Raw genomic sequence first — 11829 nt, forward strand, 5'->3', positions numbered from 1 at the left:
GGCCTCGGAGCTGCCCGCGCCGGGCGGAGCCTTAGCGGGCGGCCCCGGGAGCGGCAGCGGCTGCGGCGTGGTGGTCGGCGTGGCCGAGGTGAGAAACTGGCGCTGCTGCTGCCTCGGCAGCACCTGTTGGTGCAGGAGCCTCGTGCTGGTCTGCGTGCTGGCCGCGCTGTGCTTCGCTTCCCTGGCCCTGGTCCGCCGCTACCTGCAGCACCTCCTGCTCTGGGTGGAGACCCTTGACTCGCTGCTGGGGGTCCTGCTCTTCGTGGTAGGCTTCATCGTCGTCTCGTTCCCTTGTGGCTGGGGCTACATCGTGCTCAACGTGGCTGCCGGCTACCTGTATGGCTTCTTACTGGGGATGGGACTGATGGTGGTGGGCGTCCTCATCGGGACCTTCATCGCCCATGTGGTATGCAAGCGGCTACTGACCGCCTGGGTGACCACCAAGATCCAAAACAGTGAGAAGCTGAGCGCCGTTATTCGCGTCGTGGAGGGAGGAAGCGGCCTCAAAGTGGTGGCCCTCGCCAGACTGACTCCCATACCTTTTGGGCTCCAGAATGCAGTGTTCTCGGTAAGTGGTGTCCCGTTGGTCCACCCCTCTCCAAGTCTGGTTTTGACCGGCCTTGCGATGGCCCTGGGAGGGCTCTCCATCAGATAAATGCCTGCAGAGCATTGACATTGACAGCAGGAGTTACTTTCTGTTGAGCTCTGAGAAATCGTATGCAAATAAAGCAAATCTAAGTGATCTCCTCAATTGGAGATCAGGTAGAGAGTTGTTTTTGTTTTTTGTTTTTGGCATATGAATTCGATTTAAAATGAAGAGCCCTTTTAACTGTGAGAAGAAATGATGGAAAATGTCCATTTTAAACATTGGTCATCTTGTATCTGTAACAACTTGGCAACAAGGAGTAATGATTTTTACATTCCTTAGGTTTTTCTCTTGCATAAATGCAACCAAGACTTTGACTCAAGTTTTTAAGGATGAGAGGTTGAAGACAGCGCTTGGGTAAATAATAGTGGGATAGCTATAGACTTCATATTTTGGTGTTTCCAATAAAACTTGTAATAAGCGTTTCCTTAGCCAAGTAATTTGCTTTAATGCAGTTTAACAGGTAAAACACTCTTATCTTCCCTTGGAAGAACTTCATTTTGAGATCTTCGCTAATGGATAAAGCAAAATAAGCAAGCTTTTGTCCAGTGGGCATGTGTTTTTCTCCTTTATACACATTTTCTACACTTTTTTTGGCTTGTTCATAGGTGCTGCTTTTTCAACTTAAGTTTCTCTAGCTAGTGTGTGTCTCTGTGCAACTGATTGCAGAATAGAAATACTGCTAGTGAGAACAAGATTGAATGAAGAAAGTCAGATCTTTACAAACTCAGTAACTGGGACAAATTGTCAACCCTACTTGCCCTTGCTTTTGCCTTTTCTCAGGTGAAGGGTTTGAAATAGATTATGAAAACCGCAAATTCAATGGTTGTAAACTACAAAGAATTCATATAGAGAGTCCCAGGAACTCAACCCTTCAGATGTCAAGAAAACCAATAATTGTTGTCTTTTATGTTGGTGACTTTAACATATTGTTTCAAAAATGTTATTACTCTAGAGACTTTCCCATTTTGTTTTGTATTTAGAATTCTAACCACCTTACCGCTATGATGAAATTAATCTTACTAATTTTCCTTTCTTCTTTTTAAATGCCTTTTGCAAATCTGTTGAATCTAACCAACAGCAGCAATGACTGTAGAAAGAGACTTGTGGAGGCATGGAATAAATAAGGATTTTCTGTAGAGATAAAGTTTGATGTGATCTAAGCCTTAAATTTTTCCCGTTTCACAACTATCTAGTATCAACTATATACATGAACTTTGACTCAGACTTGGGTTATAATAGATCCAGTATCCTCAAACTCAGAAAGAGGCTTGGTAGTAAGGAACTTGAATAATTTCACTCTGTTTACTTTGTTTTCCAGCATAACATGTATTCTTGTGCTTTGCTCATCTGTATTCCTACTTTCCACAAAAAGATAATTCTGACCTTTTAATCAGTCTTCAAGAAGGTAGATTGTTCATATACAGGTTATTGTCTAATAGGAGCATAGGAGTGGTGCTTGAGTCCTGCTGTCTGCTTAGAATTTGTTGACCTTGGTCAAGCTGCTTATCCTCTCTGTGGTGCAGTTTCTTATTTTAAAATGGGGAATGTAGTGGTATCTAGTTAATGAGGTACTGAGGGTATTAAATAAAACAAATAGGCACAACAGGGCTTGGCTAACACACTCACATGTTGACTTCTGTTGCTAGAACTGTTATTACTCAAGTGACCTGGGTAGCAAATAAATGGTAAACTCAAACTTAGCACTGTGTTCTGACCATAGGGCCTCAACTTATTCATTGTTTATTTAGTATCTAGTGTATTCCTGGCTATATAAGAAGGATTCATTATATATATTTAATTACTTAAAACTACAGATCTTCTCTTGCTAATGACTCTTTTAACTATTAAACATGAGAAATTGTACCTTGTACTTGGAAGTAGTTTAAGCTAATGAAGTAGCTTGACCAGGGTCAACACTCAGACATAGTGAGGTTAAGAGAAAGGGGGCGGGGGGTGGAGGCGGCGGCATGAGAAGACCTTTTAAAATAGATATTAGAACCCTGTTTTACTGAGGAAGAAATGGAGGAGGCTTAACCATGTAGGGACTTATTCAGGTTCAGCCACCTACCATGCAGTGTGACAGAACTGAGATTTGAACCTAGGATCTGGGATGTGTGTACACACCACATCCATACTGGAGCCATAAGCAGAGGGAGCTGTAAAGCCACTGGATCGTGGTCTGTTACTCTTGTTCATGTCTATTGTTTTGAGCTATGTGTTTACAGAAGTAACTCAGCCAAACCAGTTTGCAGAGTTAACACAGGATATGTGAGCAGAAAGCTTAGTTTAGGCTGATGTTGACCTTAGTCCAACTTTTCTTCTGCCTTCTAGAACTTCTTCATCCCATCTTCATCCTCTCTAGGTCCTTACCCCTTTCTGATTTCCTAGTGCTGCCCCCTCACCAGGCATATTTCTCGTTTTCTTCTTCCCTTCCTATCTTAAATGATCTTTTCCTGCACTTATTCCAGTACGAGCTCATTTTCTTAATTCCCATGACTAAAAAAAACTCTGCATTTACCTTCAAGAGGAAAGGAGGTTTGGTGATCATGACAGACTTTGGAAGTATCCAGTACTTGACATTGCAGGCTGTGCGGCCGTCTCCAGGTTTCCTCCTTGTAAAGTGAAGTAGAGTTGTGTGGGTTGAATACACTAGTGAATGCATGAAATATTTTGCCTGGCATATAGTTAATTCTCAGTAATTTGTAGCTCCGTACTGCCATTGCAGAGGCAGGGGCAGATTTTAAGTGGGGAGTATGTGGAAGTAGAAAAGGGAGGTTCATTCTTAACCATACATTTTTCTTCTCCCATGGGTGCTTAAAAGGGATAAACAAACAGACATTCCACTTTTGAAAATATTGAAATAGAAAACTACATAATAATTTATGAATCATTAGAAGTATTTTGAATCATAATAAGTATTTTTCAAATACTTATTTAAACCTTTTCTTAGAAATGCACTCATCATCTTCCCTGAGAAATAAAGCTGATTTTTAAAAATATAATCTTGTACGAATAGATATTATTGTCCATGAGCACAGATTTCTAAGCTTGTACTTTGTGTATATTCAGTACTGTTCTTATCCAGAAACATATCTAGGAAGAATATTATTCTCTGACTGAGTCTGTCAGTATAGGCTGAATTATGCTGCAGTAAGAACCCCTATCATCAGTAGGTTAAAAAGCAAAGGTCTGCTTACCTGCTTGACACATTTTCAGGTTTAAGTTGGATTAGGAGAAGATGTGGGAAATCACTGCTTTGTGTCATCTTTACTTTGAGATCTACAGCCACCATCTTGTATTGGTTACTGGCACAGAGGAAATGGCACACTGGCTTTTAAAGCTTCCTCCTGGAAGTAATCTCACTTTTTTCCCTGACCTGAACTAGTTTTACAGGTCCACAACTAACCTCCAAGGGGTGATACCTGCACCAGGAAGGACAGGAGCAGGACAGTTGGTAGTCCAGAGTCCTCCTCCAGCAATGGCACTTGACTACCTTCTTTCTCTGAACCCCCTCTTCACATCATTGGCTAAGTCCAGTGGATTCTGCTTCCTGAAGCTTCAGTCTGGACCACTGCCACTACCCTGACTCAGGCATCTCAGCCTCCTATCTGATCTCCTTACCAAGGGGCCAAGGCTTTCCAGTTTTTTCTCAGTCCAGACATAGATACTAAAATGCAAATCAGATCTTGGTACTCCCCTGCAGGAAGCCTTCAAGTGGGCTTTCTTTCCCCCACAGGATAAATTCCAAACCGCACAGCTTATTAACTCCCTTGCTTTTCTCTTGCCATTCTAACTACCTTTTGATGTGTTAACTTACTTAATTCTCAGCAAGGTATTTAATTCTTAAAAAGTAGACATGGTATGTCTGACTCAAATAGAGCAAATCTTTTTATCTGTGAACTTTCATGTATAACTTTTTATCCATTGCTAGAAAAAGCTCTATAAGAAGACTGTTGATGCAGGTGTAGGAGATGAAATCTTACAATAGAAGAGCAGTGTAGGAGAAACTTGTTACCATTGAAAATTGGAAATATTCACAAGAATAAGATCCAATTTTGTATTTGTAAGCTTTGAGTATTCTTGTAAGGTCTGCTTTGGATGTTTCCTTGAAGACAACGAAACCTCTGTAATTTAAAATTTACTCCTATGAAATGTTACCTTTAATTAAAATAACAAAATCACATAATTGGTTTTTATGTATAATAGTATTCATATTGGTGCTTGCAACTTCCAAAGAGGTGTGATTTTTGTGTAAGGGGAAGCATGTCCTAAAGGAACTCTGCAGAGTTTTGTGGACTCCACCCTCTACTCCAATGATTGGAAACCACAGCTCCCAGCAGTACCAGGGAGAGAACTGCGAGGACCTAAGGTCGGAGCTAAGCAGGCATTCTGGGACTTTAGGGGTTAAATAGGGTGCCATTTTCTATGGCTCTCTTGCTCCCTCTGGGGAAAAGACTCTTGGGACACTTGGGACCATGTGACTCAGGGCTTTCAGTTAGTTTGTTACAGAGCTCCAAGTCAGCCAAACAGGTAAGATCTTCCAGTTACTTTGTATCCTTCTCTCTTTCCCTGGGTTGTTTCCTTTTCTTTACCCCTTTTGTAAATAATCACATTATTGACCCTTTTGTGTGTGTCTGTAGTACAACTGAGGCCCCACAGACAGGCAGCCCAGTTCACACTGGGTGCCCTGTAACAGTTCTACAGGAATACCTAAGTATCATTCTCTCTTTCCTTTTCACTTTGGTCACAGGAAAACTTTAAAAGTTAACGACTCTGATAGCTTCCTTTTCCAGAACATTGTTATATGAGAAATCTGTTTCTGTCATCATTAAATCATTGAAATCAAAGTAAACCTTAAATAAAAACATAAAGCAAAGATCCTATCCGTGTGTCATGTGCATATTACAATATGCCAAGCATATAGTACACAACAGCCTTTTGTGGGGTATCAGTGACTAAGCAGCAGAGTTAGAGGACAGATACTGCAAACTAGAAGTCAGATGTGGGTCTAACATTTACTGTGTCATTTTGGGTGAATTATGGTTGCTTTATTAACTATTCTTTCAGGTAAAATTTGTTCAATGATACTGTTACATATCTGTCACAAAATATGTAGTTGCTATTTATTCCCTCTCTATTCCTCTGTATTTCAAAAAGAGGACATGGAAATTCAGAGATTTTTTATTTTGTAATTTAACAAGTTATTTATATTTCACTTTATGTCAGGCATTATTCTCACATGTACATATTACTTAATATTCACATTAACCATAATTTTATGTTACAGTTAAGGCAATTGCAGCACAGAGTGGTGAAGTTACTAGCCTAAGAACACACAGTAAGTGGTAGAATCATGATCCTACCCAAGGTTTAGTTTTGAGCCTGAGAAGAGCTGGTTCTGGCTCCATAGCACTTGCCCACAGCACAGTGCCTATCAAACACTATGGTGGTTTTCCCAAGTGGCAGGCCCTACGCAGGGCTCCTATTGTGGACATCATCCCAGGACTGAAGAGTAGGGAACTGTGACCCATGGGCCAGACCCACCATCTGATTTTGTACAGCACATGAACTAAAAATAGTTTTTCTGGGCCCTCCCTGGTGGCGCAGCGGGTTAAAGCACAGCATTAAGAATCTAAAGCCGCTTCAGCATGAGTTTGATTCCCGCCTGCCCCGGAGGTGACCACATGGCGCGGCAGTCCTCTCCTGACCCGCCCGCTGCTCCCCTCAGTAGTGTACTTCGTCGATCTCCCTGTTCTGTGCCCCTCTCTGTCTATGGTGAAGCCTCTCACCACCCCTGAGCCTCTGGCCTGCACCCCAGTTCTGTATGCACAAATAAATAAATCTTTAAAAAAAAATAGTTTTTCTGTTTTTAAGGAATTAGGAAAAAAAAATTCAGAAGAAAAATGCTTCATGCATGCAAACATTATATGAAATTTAGATTTCAGCATTTGTAAACAGTGTTATTGGAACACAACCATGCTCATTTGTGTATGTATTGTTTCTGACTTTTTAAGCTAGAAGGATGGTTGAGTACTTGAGCCACTAAGGTATGCAAAGCCTAAATAAAGTATATGCTACCTGGCATTTTACAGAAAAGGTTTGCAGTAGAGTTCCAGTTTTACTGTAATAAAATAGCCATCAAGCCCCAGCCCCTGTAACTGTGGAGAGAGCCCCTTAAGCTATCACATTTACCTTTCTATTAAAAAAAAAAAAAAGGCAATATATGGGTATTGAAAGCAAAATGTAAAAAAAAGAGAAATGAGTAAATTTAAAAGTGCAAGGTCCATCATCCTGGCTCACTTCTCAGTGAGCCACATTAAAGTATTAAATACTACCAAACTCTTAATTACTTTTCTATTTTTATGAATCCACGATAGATTAGAAGCAGCAACAAAGAGATTTTTTTTTGTTGTTTTCAGGATAGGGAGCTATGAAACTGGTATTCTGATTAAAATAATGACAGCAAAAGCTGCATTAAGATGAGCCTGGAATGAATATAACTGTCATGACTGTTCCTACAGCTTGCATTGGGTGATCATGAAAGAGATATGTGAGTATAAGGCCACTAGTGTGGTAAAGTATTAGTTTTGGGGTCTTTGTGGGACTTGTAGCTGTCTCAGCTCTTTTGTTACTTTGGTGAAGTCATGCATACTGGTTCAAAATATGACAAAGGTTAAATGTGTAAAATGAGAAGTTGAAAAGACAAATAATTGGAACAAGTTATCATTACTTTTTAACAGCTTAGTGAAAGTATGTTTTAAAAACATACAAAATATATTTTATAAATATATAAAAATACTTGTTTCTCATATTACAAATTTTACCTTTGTTATAAATATAACTAACTTTATAGGTGGTGAACTGAAATACTTGACTGTATATTAATTTATAGCCATTGCTACATGCAGGTCATTTAGAATAAAAGACAGAGATGTAGTCTGTTTGAAAGAACTTGGGACCCAGTGCTGAAGGATTAGATCTGATAGCCCTATTAACAAAAGTGTGCCACCTCAGCCCACGTCTTTAGCTTTCACAGCACCACTAAGTACATCTGGCCACTACTTCTGTGAAACTGTTTTCCATTCTTTGGGTTTCTTTCACTCTCTCATCAGCTTCTGTGGTTAAGTGGGCTCACATCACAAATCTCTATCTCTGGCCTAGAGTGTCATAGTAACATAGTATACACTGTATCTCCTTGTCCCTTCCTAGATTAAAAATAAAATCCTTAAAAGCAATGATGGGTTCTCTTTGGATCCTCCCTGTTGGTCTGTTGGTGCAGTGGGTTAAAGCATAGCATTGCAAAACTAACTACACAACTGCTTCAGCAGGAGTTCGATCCCCAGCCTCTCCTGTCTCACCCTCTGTTCCCCTCAGCAGTGTACTTCATTGACCTTCCTGTTCTGCTCCCACTCTGTCTCTGATGAATCCTCTCACTGCCCCTGCACTCTGGCCTGTATCCCAGTTCTGTATAAATCTATAAAAAAAGCAAAAATGTCTTATATTTATCTTACTGTTATTTGATTACGCTGTATAATGTAAGTATAAAAACCTTGAAAAGTATAGCAAGAACAAAGAAGTTAACATTTTAGTTTTGTCCCTAGTATTAGCATTTATTAACTATATAATTTTCTTATGTAACATTCTGAGTAAATTTTATTAATCATTTTTTTATGGGCTTTTACTGAATGTAATGAACATTTCATCATTTTTTATATTATAAAATGATTTAGAATAACTACATTATCAATGTTGCTTCTATATCTAATTAGAGGTGAGCTTTATGTATAGAAGGCATTTGATACATTCCTGTTGAATGAATAAAAATTAGTTTGTCAGAAATCTATTATGAAGGTCTTTTTAATTTATGTCAAAGAAATTAAATGTAATTGTGTATTTTGCCCTGGGGAGAAGGGTGTGGTGGGGGTGGTGCAGGGGTTGGTGTGTTAGAATTTTAAATGCCTCAGTGACAGTTCTCCCTACCCTGAAAATATTTAGGAACCACACCTGATTGATTGAGGGACAAAAGTTCTTAATTTGGGAATATCAAACTTTTAAAAAGCTTGTGTGGATGAAGATGGTTTCTGAATTGTAGACAATGGCCTAAGTAACCATCTCTGTCAGTAGAAGTCTTTACACTGAAGCTCTTTCCAACTGTTAAGAGTATGTTCTTTCAGAACCACTGCCTGATTCTTTCCAGTAGCAAGACTTTCCCCATTACTTTCAGAGCTGCTGGCTCATTGAAAAGGGTCTTAGCCTTGAAATCAAGTCAGCCTCAGAGGTTACTGGAATTAATTTTTAGTATTTGTTTGGTATTCACTCAGCAATTAACTGGTAGGGACCTACTGTGTGTGCACTGCTGTTCTAGAAGCCAGAGCTATAGAAGTAAATAAAGCAAAGTCCACACCAGATCCCTCAAACTGCTTACAGTGTAGTGGAGAATTAGCATTCTAGGCATATCATGGTATAAATTTTGCTGATAACTAATTTCCATTTATAATATTATTTCAGTATGGGAGAGAGAAACAGAGTAGTCTCAGTTTCTGAATAGCCAATTACAAAAAGACTTTGCATCCAGGCAGTTAAGTCTCCATATCAATCAACAGTTTTGATGTTGATACAATCAAGATTTATTTAGCACTCAAAGCATAGCAGGCATTGAGCTAGACAGTGAAGAACAGAGAGATAGGTCTCTTCCTGCACAGAATTTATACCTAGGAAGGGGTAAGAGCAATAGTAAACAGATAGTGAACCTTTAGTTACTCTCTAGGGTTGAGCCACGGAGCACGCAGTGATCGTGTTTTGTCAAAGAACCTGAAAGCAGCTCTTAATGCAGATTTGAAAGCTCAGGGAATGTTTCTTAAAGAAATTGATGACTGAGTAGTGAGAGACAGTTTAGGACTTTTGTCTGAGTAAAAGGATTGGGAACAAGGATGCCAAAGGAGCAGTATACAAATACTCAGGAGGAAAATAAGCAACGAGTGTTTTAGGAACAAGAACATCTTTTTTTTTTTTAAAATAATAGTTTATTTTTACATCATTTTGTGAATTTATCCATCTCAGTTGTAACCCCTTGGGCTTCCCATCACCAAATCACCCATGTGCCATCACCATAGTCTAGTGCATTCCCTTCCCCCCACTGTTTTTGATCCCATTCCTCACTCTACCCCCATAAAATGTCTCTGGTATATAGTTGTTAATTATTATTATCATTTTTTTGCCTGGTCTGTTATAGTCCTACTATGACTGAAACCATCTGGTATTTTTCCTTTTCTTTCTGGCTTATTTCACTAAGCACAATCATTTCCAGCTCCAACACATGCTTCAAAAGGCATGGTTTTTTTTTTTTTTTTTTGGTTGCTGAGTAATATTCCATTGTGTCTATGTACCACATCTTTTAATCCAGTCATCCATTTTTGGGCATTTGGGCTGTTTCCATGTCTTTGCAATTGTAAATAAAGCAGCAGTAAACATGGGGATGCAGGTATCTTTTTGAATCAGTGTTTTTGTGTCTTTTGGTAGATACCTAGGAGTGGGATTGCTGGGTCATATGGAAACTCTGTTTAGCAGTTTGAGCAACCTCCAGTTTTCCATAGTGGTTGTACTAGTTTGCATTCCCACCAGCAGTGCAGGAGAGTTCCTTTTTCTCCACATGCTCGCCAACATCTGTTGTTGCTAGTTGTTTTAAGATGTGTCATTCTCACTGGGATATCACACTGTGGTTTTAATTTGCATCTCCCTTATTACGAGTGATGTTGAACATTTCTTCATATGCTTGTTGGGCCATCTGCATTTCCTTTTTGGAGAAGTATCTTTTTAGCTCTTCTGCCCATTTTTTGGTGGGGTTGTTTATTTTTGTTGAGTTTCATCAGTTCTTTGTACATCTTTGTGATCAATCCTTTTATTGCTAGTTTTGTATGAGAAAATTTTTTCCCAATCAGTGGGGTGTCTGTTTGTTTTTGTAATATCTCTTTTGCTGTACAGAAGCTCTTTAACATGATGTAGTCCTATTTATTTATCCTTATCTTCACTATTGTTGCCTTGGGTGCTATATCTTCAAAGATGTTGCTGAAGTGTGTGTCATGTAGTGTTTGGCCAGTCTTTGCTTCCAGGTATTTTATGATTTCTGTTCTTATGTCTAGATCTTTAATCCACTTCAAGTTGATTTTTGTGTATGGTATGAGGTAGTCATCTAGCTTCATTTTTTCCCAGTTTTCCCATCACCATTTGCTGAACAAACTTTCTTTGTTCCATTGTATCTTCTTTGCTCCTTTGTCAAAGATAAGCTGCCCATAAACCTGTGGGTTTATATCTGGGTTTTCTATCTGAATCCTCTGGTCTATATGTCTGTTCTAGGCACAAGAATATTTTTATGTGACTTGAACATAGTTTAACGTGAAGAATGTGCCATTTGTAGACTGGGTCATGGAGCACTTGGTGCGTTAAACGTAAACCTCTTTCTGATGGCAGTAAGAAAAGTCTAAGCAGGATCTAGTTGGCCTTTTTAAAAGCTTTCTGTGGGATTTAGCATAGATGGCAACCTGGTATTAAGATGGGTAAGCAGGGGAGACTGCAATAAGATAAGAAAGGAACACACTGGGGAGATTTCTTAGATATTTAGGGAGGGAAATCAATAAGACGTGATGGGACGTGAGGACAGAGAAGGAAAGAGCTGTGTAATTTACTTCGAATTGTCCAGCAGAACAACCAAGACTAGGAACTCAGGTAGCAGTACTTTGGGGAAGGAAAGAAATCTGGAGCTAATGGTTTCACTTAAACTAGTTTTTAAAATTTCATATTTATGGGCCTCCCTGGTGGCCTAAAGGTTAAGTTTCTGTGCTACCTCGTGCCCCTCTGCTTCTGCCTGAGTTCCGAGTTCGAATCTTGGCCAGGAAGCTAACACACAAGGCATAGCAGACCTCTTACCCGCAACAGTATATTTCAGTAGACACACTGTTCTGCTCCCAGCTGTCTCTAGTGAATCCTCTCACCATCAATACTCCTAGTTCTTCTACTCAAAATAAAAATCTTACAATAGGCCCTCCCTGGTGGCACAGTGGGTTAAAGCACTGCACTAAGAAGCTTAAGCCACTTCCACATGAGTTCGATCCCCGCCTGCCCCAGAGGAGATCCACATGGCGAGGCAGACCTCTCCTGACCCGCCCGCTGCTCCCCTCAGCGGT

At 39.8% G+C, this 11829-nt stretch overlaps 1 protein-coding gene across 1 annotated transcript in view; it reads left to right on the forward strand.

Annotated features, from left to right (window-relative positions):
- Position 1: 1 nt before the first annotated feature.
- The window catches only part of TMEM64 (transmembrane protein 64), a gene marked incomplete at its 5' end in the record, with an annotated part of 24088 nt that continues 12260 nt past the window's right edge, over positions 2–11829 (forward strand). Inside the window, one exon of the mRNA XM_004679742.2 lies at positions 2–568. Coding sequence (XP_004679799.2) covers positions 2–568 — 567 coding nt within the window. The remainder of the gene's footprint in view (positions 569–11829) is intronic.

The sequence above is a fragment of the Condylura cristata genome, unplaced genomic scaffold (genome assembly GCF_000260355.1).
Source record: "Condylura cristata isolate star-nosed mole 26May11 unplaced genomic scaffold, ConCri1.0 scaffold00009, whole genome shotgun sequence".
Taxonomy (NCBI): Eukaryota; Metazoa; Chordata; class Mammalia; order Eulipotyphla; family Talpidae; genus Condylura; species Condylura cristata.